Source organism: Mus caroli, chromosome 10, assembly GCF_900094665.2.
Source record: "Mus caroli chromosome 10, CAROLI_EIJ_v1.1, whole genome shotgun sequence".
In the NCBI taxonomy this organism is placed as follows: Eukaryota; Metazoa; Chordata; class Mammalia; order Rodentia; family Muridae; genus Mus; species Mus caroli.
Genome location: NC_034579.1, coordinates 74,768,554 through 74,786,157, shown reverse-complemented (window position 1 = coordinate 74,786,157; position 17,604 = coordinate 74,768,554). Strand labels below are relative to the sequence as shown.

The window sequence follows — 17,604 nt, the reverse complement described above, 5'->3', positions numbered from 1 at the left end:
TGCACATACCAGCCGCAGGCTCTGGCTCCGAAGCTCGCTGTTGTCCTTCTCCAGCTGTTCCGACTGTTCCCGCAGCTGCTGGTTGTGGGCAGAGATTTCCTTCTGGGCCTGAATCAGGTCATTGTAGGTCAGTGCCTTCACGCCCAACTAGGGATGAGGACAAAGCATGGTGAGTAGAGTCCCAGTTTATAGGAACAAAAGAGATGACAGCCACCCTACAGCTCTGACCCGAGTATAGCCAAGGCAATTCCATATCAGTACTTTCATAAGGACAAGGGACGCTATCTTTGGTTGCCCCACCAAACCCTGGGTCAGGTGTCTGCTGAAGTGCTGGGCAGGCGGGCGGCCTCATGTCACCTCATCCAGCTTCTGCTGGAACAGCCTGCGGATCTCTTCCTTTTGGGCCTGGCAATGGCCGAAGAGCTGCTGGGCTGTGCCCAGGAGCTGTGTGTTCTTCTCCTGCAAGAGAGGACAGGAGAAGGTGACCACAGAGCCCCCAGGCAGTCCTAAGCTGAGAACTGACATTAAGGCAAAGCCTGCATACCTTCTCCTGGTCCAGAAGCTGCTGTAGGTTAGCCTTGTACTGCGGGGTCTTTGTATAAGCCAGGAACTGCAGGTACTGGATTCTGAAGGATTCTGGAGGCACACACACACAGCACAACATGTAAAGAAAGGCTGGTGCAGGAGTGGGAGGCAGCAGACAAAGGGAGGCTATTGGGCCCTGGCTTGCTGCAGGTCCATTCTGCTGTGATTTCAGCTTTTCTCACAATGTGGGAGGTTTCCTCTTGGCAGAACGGGCAACCCTAAACCCTGAAAGCAGATCTCTCCTTCAAGTAAGGGACTTTGTCAGCCTTCCCTGTGCAGTGAGGTCCTCCCCCCTCCCCCAGACAGGGTTTCTCTGTAGCCCTGGCTATCCTGGAACTCACTTTGTAGACCAGGTTGGCCTCAAACTCAGAAATCCACCTGCTGGGATTAAAGGCGTGCGCCACCACCACCTGGCTTACAGTGAGTTGTTCTATACAGAGCTCCCCAAGTACTGATGGGCCACATAGGTCCCCAGTGTGGTCCAGGATGCCTGAGGTGAGTTGGTCTCATCTACTCACAGGAGCCAACATAAGCCAAAGTAAGCCAGGCCATACAGCAAGTGGGCTTGACTAGGGCCCCACCACTTGCACAGCCCCCACAGAATGGGTTTAAGGTCAGAGCTATGACCCACCTAAAAGCTTCTGCAGCGCAGGTGGGGTGGGTGCCACTAGCAGTGGGTTGGGTGAGTGCAGCTGCGTGCTCGGAGGTAGCTGGTAGAATGGGCTGTGAGGTGCCCTGTATGCATCTGCAGGAGAGAGAAGAGTCCCCGTCAGCTACAACCATGGTCCCACACTACTGTGGGCAACAAACTTGTCAAATCTGAGGTTTGAAACAACTATGGGATCCAAATCCACAATGAGCTCCTCCTGGCTTGTAGTATCAGGCCTGGCACATGGCAGAATCCCACAGTCACATGAATGGGGACTCAGGTGGGCAGGACTCACACCCCTGCAATGCAGAAAAGAAAGAGGCTTACCCTGGGGTGAGGCTGAGGGTGGGGCTGGGGGCGGAGAGTGCAGGAGATCCAGTGTGCTTTGGCTCTTCTTAGACTTGCGCTCGGCACTGGCAGCACTCATTTTCTTGGGCCGCCCACGTTTCCGGCCAGCCATCTTTCTCCCTTTCTTGTTCAGTTTCTTCTTCCGGGCTTTGGAGGGAGATGGCTTTTTGACAGTAGCCACACCTGATTTTTCTTCCTCAGCACCAGAATCCTGGAGAACACAGACAGACAGGTAAGGGTCACAGCAGGAGTGCTCACAAGGCCATAGGCTGAGACACCCCAGCCACCTAGCAGCCCTGTGCCCTGTGCCAGATGGACATGCTGGACAAGGAGCCTATCTCACCGCGGGGGCCTCAGTGGCAGCTGCTTTGCTCTCAGGGACTTTGGTGGGCGTGGTCGCATTGCTCTTGTTCTCTCGCTGCTGCCTTCGCCTAGCTGCCTCCTGCTCCTCCTGAAAGGAAGTGCTGGGTAAGCGTCCAGAACACAGGATGATCCAACTGGGCTCCAGCTCGAATGAAGTAGCCACATACACAAGACACTTGGGAGAGTCAAAATGCATGACTTGGGTCCCACAGCCCCTCTGTGGGGAAGACATGAGGCCACATGGTGTGATGGCCCAGGATTACCCTACACTGACAGCTGCAGGACCACATGGCAATGAAAGCTCATGGGACATGCCAACCAACAGAGAGGCCCAACTGCACCACTCAGCAGGACAGATATGGTCCCCCGAAGAGCTAGGCAAAGCCAAACCACACATTAAAGACCTATGTCCTCTTGGCACAACACAGCCGCTCTGACTTGAACCCAGCTGCTCTGGCCTTCATGAGGTGCACACCTGAATGCCCTTGTGGAATCAGCTGAGGACACACACTGGTTACAGGCACTAGGCTGCTGTGGGATGCACTCCTTGGTGGAGGCGTACCTGCCTGTAAGGTGCCTACACTCCTGTACCACCGACAGCTCAGCACTTCACCCGGCAACAGCTGCTAGAGTGCTAGGCTCTGCTCTTAGTGCCCATGTACAGTGAACACATCTTGGTTTACATCTCCCCAGGGAAAGGCACACAATAGCCCACCTCTATATGTCCCTGAGGAGAGTCTGTCTCAGCTACTCACAGGGGACAACATAAGCTAATGCCCAGCAGCTGTGACTAGAGAAGTACCTGCCATGGAGCACACTGCCCAGCCTTCCAGGGTACTAGAGACAAGAATCCTCAACTGTTAGGACACACCCCTGACTTGGGGACTCACGGCACTAAATGACAAAGAATGTACTGGCACCTGGACTGCAGGACCATCACTCAGAGAATCATGGACATACAACCAGTAACAGAGCTTAGGGCCTTCAGGGGCCATGGTTGGACTTGGGGTCTCTGACCACACACACTACAAACATGCACAACTAGGCACCATGACTCTTGTGTAGGATCAGAGTCAAGAGAGATGCAAACTTACCCTGAGTTTTGGATTTTTCAGACTAGAAAAATAGTTTTCAAGCTAAAGAGGAAAAGAAAAGGCTTTGTTAGAAGTGGGCCCTAGGCATGGACACAGGATGACCACAAAGACATTCTACGTCTCAAAGAGCTGCCGGGCACAGCAGTGAACACCAAGAGTGGCACAGCTGGAGTACCAAGGCAGCTAACCTTGACTCCCCATGACTGCGAAGGACCCTGAGCCAGAGCCTCCCAGGGAGGACGCTGGCTACTACACTGGGACCTGTGTGTGGTGCCACTAGCAACACGGGAACATTCGTGCCTCAGCTGAGGAACCTTGCGTGGCTCACCCTCTTTTCCCACAGCAAGAAGTGCAGGTTAAAGCTGCTGGCTGTCAGCTGCCAGTTCACAGCACTGACCCGGAGGACAGAGAACAAATGCACAATTATCAGCATGCAGCTTCTAGGAGCCCAGAGGCTACCAGGATACCAGGCTTGCACACAAAGAGCTCTGGCAAGGAGGGGAGGCCATGAGAAGACTATGAGGAAAAGGCCAGCACACACCTGGGCAAGTTGGGAATGGGTAACAGAGACCCAAGGCCTTCGAGTAACAAGGCTGAAACTGCTATGGCATCTATTTGTCAGGAAAACCAAGGACCAAGACCCAGAGTTGCCAGGCTCCATGGCCTGTGATTCTCTCCCACTCTGTAAGGTGTCAAGTGAGGACTCACTATGGTGCGGTCAATGGTGTGCAGGTAGTAGGAGACAGGCTTGCCAGTCCACGACACAGAGCCCTTCAGGGGCGACAGCTCCACCACACGCATGATGGTGCCAATGTCTATGGGAAGAGCATCAGATCAGGACTGCAGCCTGAGCTACTGCTCATGTGCCACAAGCAGTCTGTACAGCAGCATCCCCAAAGCCTGCCCAGCCATTGAGATAGGGGAATAACCTGGGGCCCCTCAGGAACAAGGTGGCAAGCCCATACAAATGGGGTCAGGCTTCAAATCAGCCAGAGTCAAAGCAAGCATGCAGACCCTGGGCTGAGCCAACCAGTCGCTTAACAAAGGGAGGCCCACAGGAAGACTGGCTCCTGCTACAGACTCTGCACCCTAAGGTCTTTCTTGTAGTACCATGTCCTCTTGAAGAAACATATTAAAAGGGAATATGGATGATGTATAGTGGTCAAAGGCTGAGGAGCAGCAAGCTGAACACCCTCCTTGCAAGGCAGAACCCCATATGACTGGTCACAGGAAGCCGGATACCCTGTGTACCACTGGGCCCAGAGCTTACCACTCAAGTTCCTGCTGTTGATCCTGAAGTTCAGAGGGGCAAAGGGCTTTGAGGATACAATTCTGCCGCCTGCAACACAGAAGCCCATCACTGCCATGTTTTAAAAAAAAAAAAAGCTACACATGTACACACAACTGCAGTCCACAAACTCAGGCATGGGTTGGAGCACAAGTGAGGAGTGCCAACTTAGAAGATGCTAGTTCTTAGGGAACCCCACTGAAGCTCACCTGACCCTGCACCATGGTAACATCTGTGTACCCAGATCACAGGGTCATGGTGGCATCCAGTCAACAGAGCGCACAAAAGGAGATTGCTGTGAGCCACATTACCAGGATGAGAAGCTGGGCAAATAGACCTGCCTTGCAGCAGTTCCCTTAAAACCCACTGGGAAAAGACTTAACAGGCACAGTGGTTCAGTGGTTTTCCCAGCATTCTGGCAGCTAAGAATGGGGAATTGCAAGAGTCTGAAGACAAAACCTTGTAAGGGTAAGTAGCAATATCCCTGTTTTCAAAACAGGGCTGAGAATATGATTGGTTACTGCAGTCCTTGAGGCTAGGGATGTGACAGAAGCTAGGGCAGGGGATAGGATCAGAAATGAATCCTAAGAGGCTAAAAGAGCCACACCAAATCACAAAGAGTTTAATTACATTCAAACCTCTGACGGCCACACAGGTAGTTTAGGTGTGAAGGTACATGCCTTTATTCCCAACATAAGGCAGAGGTGGGCATATCTCTGAGAGTAGTCTAGCCTAGTCTACACAGAGTTCTATCACCATCAGGGCTATAGAGAGACCCTATCTTAAACAACAAAACCAAGCCTGACTTTCATGAGTGACACGGATTCTTTTCCATATATAAGAAAGCAGTGAGGTGGAGAGGGGAGACTGAGATAAGAGTGAAGCCCAGATAGGCTCTGACTGTCTTCTGTAGTGCAGGCCAGCTTGGGAGTTCTAAGCCTCCTAGATGCTAGAACAGGCCTAAGCTCCACACACTCAGAGACATTCAAAAGACCAGTCTACTCAGCATGGTGGTACATATCTGTCATCTCAGCACTGTTCCAGGAAGCTGAGTCAACACTGTTCTGGGATAGCCTGGAATTTCTCAACACACACACACACACACACACACACACACACACACAAACATATACCAAGCTGATTATATCAGTGCACTGGCCTCTAGCCCTACTCTAAGTCCTGCCCACCAGCAAAAGGGCCCAGGCCAGAGCAAGGTCAGGTTCCTGTCTCTACTATGTGGGAAAACAGCAATGACTAAGGGGTCAGGCAGAAAGGACACAGGCAAGTCTGGCAAGCACCCAATGAGCTTCCCTAAGCAATGATGGGATAACCCAGGAATACCCACATGTAGGTATTTGTGCTGGATAGTTTTTGTCAACTTGACACAAACTAGAGCCATCTAGGAAGAGGGAACCTTAACTGAGAAAATGCCACCATCAGACTGGCCTGTACACAGTGTGGGAGGGCCCAACAAGGGTCCTGAGCAGTGTCAGAAAATGGCTGAGCATGACCTTCAACTTGTCCCAGTCTTCCACCATGGCTCCTGTTTGGAGTTCCTGCCCTGACTTCTTTTGATGATGGACTGTGATTAGCTGTGTAAACCAAAAACCCTGTTTCTCTGCAGGTTGTGTTTGGTCATGGTATTTATAGAGCACAGAGAGCACACGGGGACAAGACTACAGCGTCAATCAGTGGCAGGCAACGTGGCTCTCTGCAGGCAGGGAAGGGGCTGAGGCTGGCTGTGTCATCAGAGCCTGGACGCCCTGAAAACTGGGTTTACTGGCCCTTAGGCAACAGGTAGTAGACAAAGAGTGGATGACTCACAAAGTCACAGGCTTGACCCCAAACAGGCAGCATTAAGACAGAAGCTAATGTGGTAGTGTACACTGTGATCAAGTTCAAGACTGGCCTGGGTCTCAGCTAGACCCTGCCTAGATGGGACCCTATCTCAAACCACCAATGAAGGGATGAAGAAGGGAAATAAGGCAGGAGTGAAGCTCAGTGGGGAGTGCCTGCTGAGAATACAAGGCCCTGGGCTCATCCCCAGCACCCCGAAGTAACTAATTCCCACAGCAGACAGTTGGCCTATCTGTGACAGCTAAGAGGCTGTAAAGTGTGGGTATCCTTGCTCCCTGTGGCATGACAGCAGCGTGCAGTACAGACCACAGTACAGACAGCCCTGGCCCTCCACAAGGGACAGCGTGTGCTATATGCAACCGTTCATTCTGGAGCAGTCACAGGCAACTCTCCACCGTGCAAGATTAATAGGCACAAGCAAGTACAGATACACCATAAGCTCACAAGCAAAGAGCCCTGGTGTAGACGGGGCTGCAGGAGACTGCTTCTGAGCTGGGTTAGCCTTTCAACCGTCTGCTGGCTGCCTGGGATATGTTGGGGCAGAAGTGCCTTTGGCCACCAGGATCCCCACTTTTGCCATCTAGCCCAGGAGCTGGGGAAGGGTTGCTGAGGACCTCTCAAGGAAGACTGATGTGCCTGCATGTCCCTCTGGAGAGGGCGGTGGTACGAGGCCTGTGGATGCGTTACCTTCCTTCATGTTTGCGAATCGCTCCTTCAGCTGGTGATCCACCTCAGGACCAAAGGCAAAGTTATTCACAAATATAACACTGCAAAACAATGTTCCAATTCAGTAAAACTGAGGCTATGCATGGAAGTCCCAGCCTGGACACAGCCTGCCGCCGGTCCCTGCTAGGCACTGCCCCCGCCTGCCCACCCACCTGAGCTGAGCAGAATAAGCAGGAAAGCGGGGGCAGGAGACAGGTACAAACTGCCCCACAGAGGAGACTGCAAGCCCTGGGCCAAAAATTCAGCCCAGCCCGTTTTGAATATTGGTGCTTCTAAAACAAAGAGAGCTCCTGGAAGCACTCCTTACCAGAGTTCAGGGACTGAACTGTCCACAGAAGACAGGGTAGACACAGGGTATGGGCAAAGGGAAACACTGACAGGCAGGTGCAATGAGTCAGGCAGGCACTACTTCCCAATAGAAAACACAGGGGTGAGGCCCCAAATCACCTGGAACCCTGACAGACTGAGCCCATGAAAAGACAGCACAGATACTCAAGGGGACCAGCACAGCTGCTGCACCCCATGTGGGACCAAACAGACAAGAGCAGGACAGGGGCCACAGCCAGGTCAACACCAAGAAGTGGCTGGCACCCTTAAAGCAGCAGACCCATTCCACCCTCCACAGCAGCCACCCAAATCTGAAGAGCAAGTCAGAGGTCCCAGCACAGCCAGCAGCACAGCCCACAGCCGGCCGTACCTCGTGTTGGCGATCCGTTCCCTCCATTCCTCTGAGAGGAAGTCACCTCGTTCCAGCTAAGGAAGAAAGGAACATGTTTACTCACAGGCTTGCTTGGTTCAAACCCAGTTCCCGCAACTGCTGTGAGAGACATGGAATGAGCTGGGTCTCAGGATGGGAAAGTGACCGTGGACAGCCAGTGGACAGCTCTTTAAAAAGCAGGGACTGAACCCCAGCAGGAAGCAGTATACATTCAGAGACAGACAAGAGGGTGGCATGGGTCCAGCCATAGTGCTGTGTGCTTGGCCAGCCAACCCTCCCTGCACCTTGGACCATGTCCCAAGAAGAACAGCATCACACAGGCCATTTGTTGACCCTACAGATGTGACACGTATCTATGTGGTTAAGAAGCCACTGGACCAATCATCCTTGTCCCTTGTCACTGCCCACCATGGCGATGCTTCGAGATAGTGAGGTTGCCTCAGTGTATCTTGGGTTAATACATGTTTGCCACACAACTGACTCCCAAACTGTGGCCTGCCCCCCATGTCCATCAGTACTGATGTCATTCCACCTCCTTTAGGCTCAAGTATGTTGAAGGGAAACAGCTTTTACGCTAACTATCCAGAGCCATGACAGTCAGAGATCCAAGCAATCTGGGCCATGTACTCTGAAGACCACTGGTGCTGGGCATGAGCCCGAGGAAAAACAGTTTGCCCCACATGGAGTGCACAGGACTAGCAGGGCTCACGAAGCCCAAAAGGCAGGGACATCCATGGACAGATGGATGGACATATACAGTATAGTCTGTCCACATGCTGGGAGGACACTTGGCAACGAACAGGGGTAAGGCTCTGATGCACTCACTACAGGACAGTTTGGGATACCATGACAGGCAAATCTACTGACCACAAGTAGATTTGTGAGTATCAGGATTTGAGGGGAGACAGGAATGTTAACCATGCATGAGTCATGGCAGCAGCCCACAATGGGCGCCCCACGTGCTGTGGACGGATGGGGTACTACTCACAGAACTACAGGTTCAGAGCCACTTCCCACCCTGCTAGGACAAAGCTGAACCTGCCCGGGGATAGCTGCACAGCCTCTGAGCACAGTCCCGGCCCAGCCCACCCCTTCACCCCTCAATGACCTTCGGAATCTTCTTTGCTCTGTTGTATAGAACATTCAAGTCCTAGGGAAGGGACTTAAGTCAAGTCCCCAAAATTCAGGGCAATTTCTGGGCCCTAGGGGATCTGGCCTCTGGGACTCCAACTCCCCAACAGGTGGAGGCTTCTAATCTAAACCACTGGAGTCAGAAACCAAGGCCCTGCCCCATTCTTGCAGCACAGCCTGAGCTGATGGACACTGCTGTGTGTCCACTTACACCTTGGGTGCTGGGTTTCAGAATTTCTGGATGAGAACACCCTACCAGTGTGTTTTGAGACTTCTAGGGAGAGATCTACATGCCCTGATGATCTCCCTGGCTCCTCTGTGGGCCTTGCCTGTGGCTGACGGCTGGGTCCTGGCCCTGCAGCTATAGAAATGGCAGTAGGCTGACTCCACTCCAGGAATCTGATGTGTGCCTGCTATAGCCTCTGGAGCCCACTGTCCAGAACGGTCCTCACCCTGCAGCCGTGTCAAGTGTGGAACCAGAATTCCTCCCTCTGCGGAGCCCAGTGCTGTCCTGGCAGGCCAGGCAAGGAAGACAGCTAATCTGTGGCCAGGGACTCTCAAATTCTGGCCATCTGGCCAGGGACACAAACTGTCCTGCAGGGAAGCCTCTCCAGTCAAGAAATCCTTGAAACAAAGCACAGGTGCTGGGCCTTCCCTCCCCAAACATATAAAGCAAGAAGGGTCACTAAGAGACATTGTCACACCAGCCAAGCTGCTGAGCTACCAGGGAGAGGCTCAGACCTGAGCCACCTGGAAAATACACTCTCCAGCCTCACACTGCCTGCAGGCTGTGCAGTACACTCCAGGTTCCCAGCTTTCAGACTGTCACCCATGCCGGGAAGAGCCTTGATGATGCAGCTATCATTTCTGCTCCTCTAAGTAAACCCTCACCCACACTCCTCTAAGTAACCCCCCAAAAACTTAAAAGAGAGTTCACCAAGCTGGTCACTTGGGTCCCTATCTGGAAAACATGTTTCCCAAGGAAGTATCATACACATAGCCACCAGCACAGAAAAGGGGGGCGGGGGGGGGAGAGCACGCAGCAAGTCAGCATCTCTGAAATGAGTGGAGAAGAATGACACAAGCCCCACAGAAGCCTGGGAAAGGCCAGAAAAGGTTACAGTGAATGAGACCCAAGTCACCATGCCGGACACAGATTCAGCCACTCCAAGAACCCATCCACTCAGCCGGGAGCACACAAGAAGGGAGGTGCTAAGACCGAGATACAGTCCCAGGCACACTCCCTATGGGAATGCCTCAGCAGGACTGGCTCCCCATGGGACACTTTGGCACACCCAATTCCTATGATGGGGATGCCTAGGCAAGCTAAAGCCAGCATCCCAGGAATCACGGGCTACTCCACTATCCTCCAGGGTCAGTTAGTCACAGCCCAGAGGCCAACTCTGAGAGGAACTAATCACATACTGTACAACTGTGGCTTCGAGGGTAATGTCACCTGACATCACCAAGCCCAAGAATGTGAAGAGGTACAGTCAGCAGAGATGAGTATGGCCCAATGTCTGCCCCAAACTGGATTAGGGCACTTGGAGGATGGGAGAGAGGAGCCCCAAAAGCCCTGCCTGGAAGCTGGTGTGGGCTGGGAAAGATCCAGGCTCGATTCAGCCACTAGAGGGAGTAGCTGAGCAGAGAAGCAGGCTGAAGCACAGTAAGGCTTGCATGGTGAGTGGCAGCATCTCTGGCACGAGGCAGTTCTGGGCTATTTTTAGGCTCCCCTGGCTTTTCTCCTGCCTGCTTCTGAGTAGCAGAAGGCAGGGCTCACAGCTTGCCAAGCAGACACAGCATCAAAGCCGTAGCACTGTGCAGGCCGGGCAGGTGCTGACAGGTCAGGCAGGTGCCTACACAGCCTTCTGGAAAAGGCTGGCAGTCACTAAAGGTACCATAGGAAGCCAGAGTGGACACAAGCAGAGGCCCACAGTCACTCTCTATTTCTGCTGCCAGTGTGTGTGTTACAGTCATCAAGGCCTCAAGAACCGTCCTTTCCCTTAGTCCTTCTCCCAGCCATAAACCTGAGGCCCATGAGGAACCAACAGCCAACATGACTAACAGCTGCCAGCCACATTGTGGGCTTCAACCACATGAGCCAGGTCATTTAACAATGACAAGCTGAGGAGGAAAAAGTGACCAGGAAGTCACTCAGGACTGGCAGGGTCTTCCTGAAAGCTATAGCAATGACCAACAATTCCTCTGTGGGTGTGGAGCTAACAGGCCCCCAGCAAAAGCACAAGACGTCATCACCGTTAAAGTGCATGAGGAAGGCACAGAAAGTCACTGCAGGTTGCCCCTCCCAGATGGCCCACAAGATGGCCTAGCCAGATCTCTGCATCCCAATGGTCTTAACTCTTACACCCTTAATGCCACAGGCTACACTGGGGTACAGCTCAGCAGAAGTATGCCAGCCCAGTTTGTGGGTCTTGGCTCTAACAAGCTAAGCATCTGCCACCAAGGTCCAAGGTCAGCATGTACTAAGGATGGGTGCCCAGGCCAGGAAAGCAGGGAAGGACAGGACTCCATTAAGGCTCTACAGCCAGCTCCAAAGACTGCACTTGCTGTCACAGAGGGCCATGGCCACAGAAGACCATATACGGTCACTGGGCAAAACTGACAGTGGTTGAGAGAGGAAGGAAAGGGGCTGGGCTGGGACAGAGGCCGAGGGCATGGAGCGATGGCACTCACTGTGTATTCTGCATGCTTTTTTCCATACCATTTCATCCACTTCCTGAACTCTCGGTCCATGGTCTGAGGGGAAAAAAGGCATACAATCTGTTACAAACTCAGGGAGGCCAAGGCAGTGGAAGGTCCACAGGCTCTGCAAGATGACACTGGACAAGATAATGGTACCTATCTACAGAGACCCTGCTGCGGTGCACACGGAGAAGGAAGGGAAGTTGGGGGGGGGGTGCAATCAGAGGCCATGGTAGAGTCACAAGGTTCCCAACCCTTCAACAGAGCCCCAAGATCATCCTCTCCAGCCCCAGCAAGGCTGAACCCCATCCTGGGTGGAACAGGAGTTGGGGGTGGGGAACACATCCACAGGAATGTGCCCTAACAATTCATAGGAGCTCATCCCCTCTCCTGAGGAGGCAGCCATTCCCACCAGGACTACACAGTGTGCTCATGCTGCAGAGGCCACCAGGAACACACAGGTACTGGGTGTCACAAACACAGATGCCCTTGGCCTGGAAGATGTGCCCAGACAGAGAAGCCCTAAGCAGCAAGCACATGTGACTGCTCACCTCCGCGTACTTGGCTGGGATGTCCGCTTTCTCCACTCCGTAGTGATGTTTGCAGTTGGTGGCCGCAGCAACCTGAAGGACAACCTGCCCCACACCTTCAGCCAGAGAGACATACGTCAGAGTCTGTGTGACCTCCACAGAGACCCAGTGGCCTCAGCCACATGACAATGTCCCTTGGTGTCAGAAAGAAAGCCTCTCACCAGAGGATGCCTGTGCCACTCTAGGACTCACAGTGCTATGTGTGAAGCTGCAACCCTCAGCAGTTTGGCAGGGCCTGGCTGTTCCCACATGGCGATGGCCCTCAGAAAGACCCTTCTTCACCTGACTCATCTCCTGGACAGCTGTAACTACTGAGGTCGGCAGGTACCCTGACCTAATATGTCTGCTCAGGGATGGGAAACCCCAGAGGCTGCAAGAGTTGGTGACTGGCACCTGTTGGCCCCAAGCAGAGAAGCTAGTTCAAGGGTCGAGGCTCTGAGAATGCTGAACACCACCACACCCCCTACCACTCCTGCTTACAGACCAATTCCACATTTCAGGCACGGGCCACCTAACTGTCCTGGGCACAATATTTTCAGTAATAAATAGCATGCTGCTAGGACCCACAGGATAGAAAAGCCACATCTGACACACAAGTACCGTAGGAGATGCAGGGCCTGGCTGGGTGTCAGTCGAGTGAGCCTCTAAGTCACAGTGCCTCAGGACAGACTCTCAAAGGTTAGGGACCCAGGAGGCTCAACCCTCACAGCTGGATTAGCAGCTTTTAAAAGAGCTGGAGACAACAACTGTGTCTTTTCCAGCCTCCACATCCTGCTCCATCAGGCACAGGAGAGATGGCCTGTACTTGACAGTTTTATGTCAACTTGACACAAGCTACAGTTATCTGGAAGGGAGGAACCTCAATTCAGAAAATGCCTGTGTCTTAATTAGTGACTGACAGAGAAGGACCCAGAACATTGTGGTGGTCCTGGGTTCTATAAGACGGCTGCAGGCTGAGTGTGGTGGTGCACATCTTTAGTCCCAGCACTCAGAGGCCGAGGCAGGTGGATCTCTGTGAGTTTGAAGCCAGCCTGGTCTACAAACAGGGTTTCAGACAACCAAGGCTACCCAGAAAAAAACCTGTCCTGATAAACCAAGAGAGGGAGGAGGGCATAAAGACAGAAAGCTGACTGAGAATGCCATAGGAGCAAGCCAGTAAGTAATACCCTCCATGACCTCCACATCAACCAGCTGCAGGAGCCGCCTCCAGGTTCCTGCCCCATTTGGGTTCCTGTCCTGACTTCCTTCAGTACTAAGCCAAGAAGCCCATTCCTTCCCAGCTTGCTTTTGGTCATGGGATTTCATCAAAGCAATAAACCCTAAGACATGCCCCAAGAAAAGTGAACACCATCAGAACCACAACCATGCAGGCAGTCCAACAACACTGCTGTCTGTGTATGTGACTGTCTGTCTGTGTCTGAATCAAGTGTGTAGTAGCACAGAGCCATGACCAGACACCTCAGGAACACGATTCTGGTTAAGCAGCCACAACCCAAGAGCCACTAGGTCAAAAGCTGGAGCAAGGGTGAAAGGAGGCCCAGGGCAGAGGGCTCTGGGAGAAGGCTGAGCAGGGGGAGGTGGCAGCTGGAGCCTCGCTCAGTCAGTGTCCTCTGTGAAAAGACCCTTTTGGGACTCATGGGCAGGCTTGGGTGCACTGCATGAGCCAAGGTCGGCTCAAAGACCATGCTGCAAGACACTCACCACTGCCCAGGTCGACAAACAGGTCATCCTCTGTCATCTTGATCTCATCAATCATCTGGGCCACCAGGTCAAAGGAGGTCTCCCCATAAACCTCAGGGGAGAAGGGCTCGTAGTTGTTAAGCTTCTCCGGGTCAGTGACAGAGTGGTTATATACCTGCTGCAGGATGTGCCGCAGGAGTCCATTGGATGGCCGAGTATTCAGCTTCATGGGCTGTGTAGTGCCCTTCCACTGGGGACAATAGTAGACATAACCCATTACACTCAACAGCAGCTAACAGCACCTGTCTGGCATCCAAAACTGGGGAGGTTGGGGCAGGAGGAACACGGTCAGTTCAAGGCCAGCCTGGACTACATGCTAAGATTCTGAATCAAAAACCCAAAAGGTTGCCAGGCACTAGTGTCACACACCTTTAATTCAGCATTTAGGAGGCAGAGGCAGGTGGATCTCTGAATTGAAGCCAGCCTGGTCTATAGCTTGAGTTCCAGGATAGCCAGGGCTACACCGAGAAACAATGTCTCAAAAAACCAAACAAACACACACAAAAGGTGTGCCTTAGTGATGAAGAACATGCTTACTGAGTTTATCCCAAAACCACAAACAGAAAACAACTCACAGCAATGCACAGAGCCAGTTCCCTACACATCACTCCTGGCACTTGGTTCTGGCAACTCACTATAAAGGTCTACTTCTGACTGGACCTTTTAAGTTTCCTGGCCTAAGCCTGCCCCTAAGTTTCAGAAGTCCCACCTGGCTGAAGGCTCCTTAGCAGATATGACCTCTCCCAGTGTGTACCTCAGACCCCCCAGCATTAAGAGAGTCTTTAAGTCACAGGAAAATGAAAGCAGTGAAAAGCTTAGCTCCTGACCACACCCTCAGGTTGGCCCTGCAAGAGCTCTTATCTGACCCGATCCACCAAATCAAAGGAGGGTTCCTGTGGTCTGAATATGCTTGGCCCAGGGAGTGGCAATATTAGCAGGTGTGGCCTGGTCAGAGGTAGTGTGTGACTGTGAGGGTGAGCTTTAAGACCCTCCTCCAGTGGTGGGTCATGTCTTTAATGCCGGCACTTGGGAGGCATTGGATTTCTGAGTTTGAGGCCAGTCTGGTCTACAGAGTGAGTTCTAGGACAGCCAGCGCTACAAAGAGAAACCCTGTCTCGAAAAACAAACAAACAAATAACCGACCCTCCTCCTAGCTGCCTGAAGACAGTCCCGTTCCTGGCTTCCTTTGGATGAAGATGTAGAACTCTCAGCTCCTCCTGCACCATGCCTACCTTGAGGCTGACATGCTTCCCACCTTGATGACAATGGACTGAAACTCTGAACCTGTAAGCCAGCCCCAGTTAAATGCAGTCCTTATAAAACCATGGTGTCTTAGTAAGGAGACAGCAATGAAGCCCTAACTAAGATAGTTTGCCTTAGGGAAGAAGGGTTCTGCCCCCTGGTCTTGTGAACATGGACACTGCCAGCCATAGCATTTGGAAAAGATATGTCAGACAGTATCGGACAGGCCTCAAGCTTCCTGCTGCAGGAACCATAGTACAGCTGGTTTAGCTGGTGTATCCTACAGTAAGGTGGCAAGGCGATGGCATGATCAGCGTCCAGTGGGCTGTACAGAGCTGTACAGATATCTAAGGACTCACACAACCACCCAGCTTCTTTAGATAGCCATGTCCTTCACAGACCCCCAACAAGTCCCAGTGCCAGAGACTCCTGTGCTTTCTGGAATGTTCACAACCTGCATGCATGGTGGCGAAGCTCTGCTGCCTGCATCCAGCTCATCAACTGAGGCAGCAGGCAGGCAGGCAGGCAGACAGACAGACAGACAGGCAGAGCTTTATGCAGTTCTGTTGTAAGCAGGATGCCCCCAGAGCAGAGCTCCAGGTTATGAGTCAGCTGCAGGGCAGAGGAAGGCAGCCTCAGTTTAGGGAGGTGCTGCCTGCCTGCACCTTTGTGGCAGTACACAGGGACAAGCACAGATGCAAGGGTCTGTCTGTGTAGAAGCAATGATCCCCAAGAAGTTACTTGAGGAAGCCCAGTCAATGGCAGCTGGGTCTTGATGTCCTGCCACTTGACTTCCCTGCCTCACCATGTGTAGTGGCTATCTATTCCTGGTTGTCAACTTGACTATATCTGAAATGAATTACAATCCAGAATTGGAAGGCTCACCAGTGATCCTAATCTGGAGGCTGGGAGATACAAGTTTCTGACCTGGATCTTGGTATGGAGATCTTGAGGCATAGTGGCTATGAATTCCAGATTAAAACAGGGAGATCTCCGAGTTCAAGGTCATATGGGATTAAAGGTGTGGTGGCACACACCTTTAATCTGGGCTACACCTTCTGCTGGAGACTACACAAGGACATTGGAAGAAGAAAGGCTCTTTCTCCTTTGCCTGCTTGCCGTGTGGGACTGAGCAACTGCTAGATCCTTGGACTTCCATTCACAGCTCTTACTGACCATTGTTGGGAGTTGGACTGCAGACTATAAGTCATCAACAAATTCCTTTACTATATAGAGTATAGTAAACTACCCATAAGTTCTGTGACTATAGAGAACCCTGACTAATACTCCATGCCAACCGCCCTCCCTACCACTCTTTCACAAACTGCAGGAGGTCCTAGTGCTTGGTTGCCCTGGGAGGCCTAGGAGCCAACACCATGCAAATCCAGTGGGAGTGACCAACCTTGCAAGTGGGGAGCCACTTACCAGCTGGTGGATGCTGTCGATGGCCCGGTTGTATTTGTCACACAGCCGCTGCATGCTTTCAAAACTGAAAAAGGAAGGAGAGAGTGTGTGTGTGTGTGAGTGAGAGTGAGTATGTGTGTGTTATTGGAGGCCACCGGGCTCCAGAACACCAACATGGCTGGCCAGCCAGAGACTCTGCTCAGACAGTCCCTGGACACAGGAACAAGGCCAAGGGCAGTTTGGGTAACTCTACTTCACATGTCAATTCCACAGTCAGACTGTCACTTAGATGAGGAACTTTAAGAGCATGTCATAACTATGACCTAGGCGAGGGCTGGGGAGATGGTTTCAGCAGCTAGTGTGCTTGTTACTAAGTATGAGGTCCTGGGTTTGAGTCCTGAGAACCTACCAAAAGCAGGGCAGGATGAGGTCCTGAGTTCTCCATCCTTCTAAGGAAGAAGGGGGCAGGGTGGCATGTACAGCATTCAAAATTAAGAAACCATCTCAAATGAGGTAGAAGGTAGAGAGACTAGGCTCTCCTCTCTGAGCTGTAAGGAGCATGTGAGACAACAGGTGGGGCACTGGCCCACACTGACAACTCCAGCTTTCAGGAGGTGGAAAGATGCAGAGATGGACAATGTTACAAGTTCAAGCCAGCCAGGGCTATACAGTGAAACCTGTCTCCAAAAAAGAAAACGAAGTTGGAGCATGTGAGACAGCCTAGTATAGCAGTGACAGCAATGGCTACCTCTGCAAGAGTACTCAGGTTCTGTTCCCAGCACCCACAAAGAGGCTCACAACCAGCTATAGCTTCAGCTCCAGGGGATTCTTCTGGCCCCTGTGGGTACTGCCTGCATATGTTGTAGTGACAAACAAATGGGCAAACATTCACACTCAAAGTAAAAATAAATGGAGCCGTTTAAAAAGGAGGCAAGCAGGCATAGTGCCTTGGATTGCTCGGGCAGTGGAGGCCCTGCCAATTTCTGGACTCCAGGCCACCATCAGCCAGGACCAGGTGCGGGGGTATCTAGCTTTTGGACAGGCCTGGGGCAGGACCCCTTAATTAGCTGGTTTCTTTGAGAAGACCCCTGTGCACTTTGACTGCCAGGTAGCAGAAGCACAGTTCTAGGGATGAGAGTGCTACTCCACCACACCCCATATGCTCA

At 52.3% G+C, this 17,604-nt stretch overlaps 1 protein-coding gene across 3 annotated transcripts in view; it reads right to left on the bottom strand.

The window, feature by feature from the left end:
- Dot1l (DOT1 like histone lysine methyltransferase) overlaps nt 1-17,604 on the bottom strand; it is a 40,683-nt gene that overhangs the window by 10,076 nt on the left and 13,003 nt on the right. For all 3 annotated transcript variants that reach the window (XM_021173753.2, XM_021173754.2, XM_029482391.1), the window contains exons 4-18: nt 16,460-16,523; nt 13,754-13,982; nt 12,014-12,108; nt 11,454-11,516; nt 7,608-7,663; nt 6,872-6,951; nt 4,310-4,378; nt 3,748-3,854; nt 3,040-3,081; nt 1,926-2,033; nt 1,562-1,793; nt 1,217-1,330; nt 545-636; nt 358-459; nt 10-147 (exon numbers count right to left, since the gene is read on the bottom strand). In XM_021173753.2, coding sequence (XP_021029412.1) covers nt 10-147; nt 358-459; nt 545-636; nt 1,217-1,330; nt 1,562-1,793; nt 1,926-2,033; nt 3,040-3,081; nt 3,748-3,854; nt 4,310-4,378; nt 6,872-6,951; nt 7,608-7,663; nt 11,454-11,516; nt 12,014-12,108; nt 13,754-13,982; nt 16,460-16,523 — 1,591 coding nt within the window. The remainder of the gene's footprint in view (nt 1-9; nt 148-357; nt 460-544; nt 637-1,216; nt 1,331-1,561; nt 1,794-1,925; nt 2,034-3,039; nt 3,082-3,747; nt 3,855-4,309; nt 4,379-6,871; nt 6,952-7,607; nt 7,664-11,453; nt 11,517-12,013; nt 12,109-13,753; nt 13,983-16,459; nt 16,524-17,604) is intronic.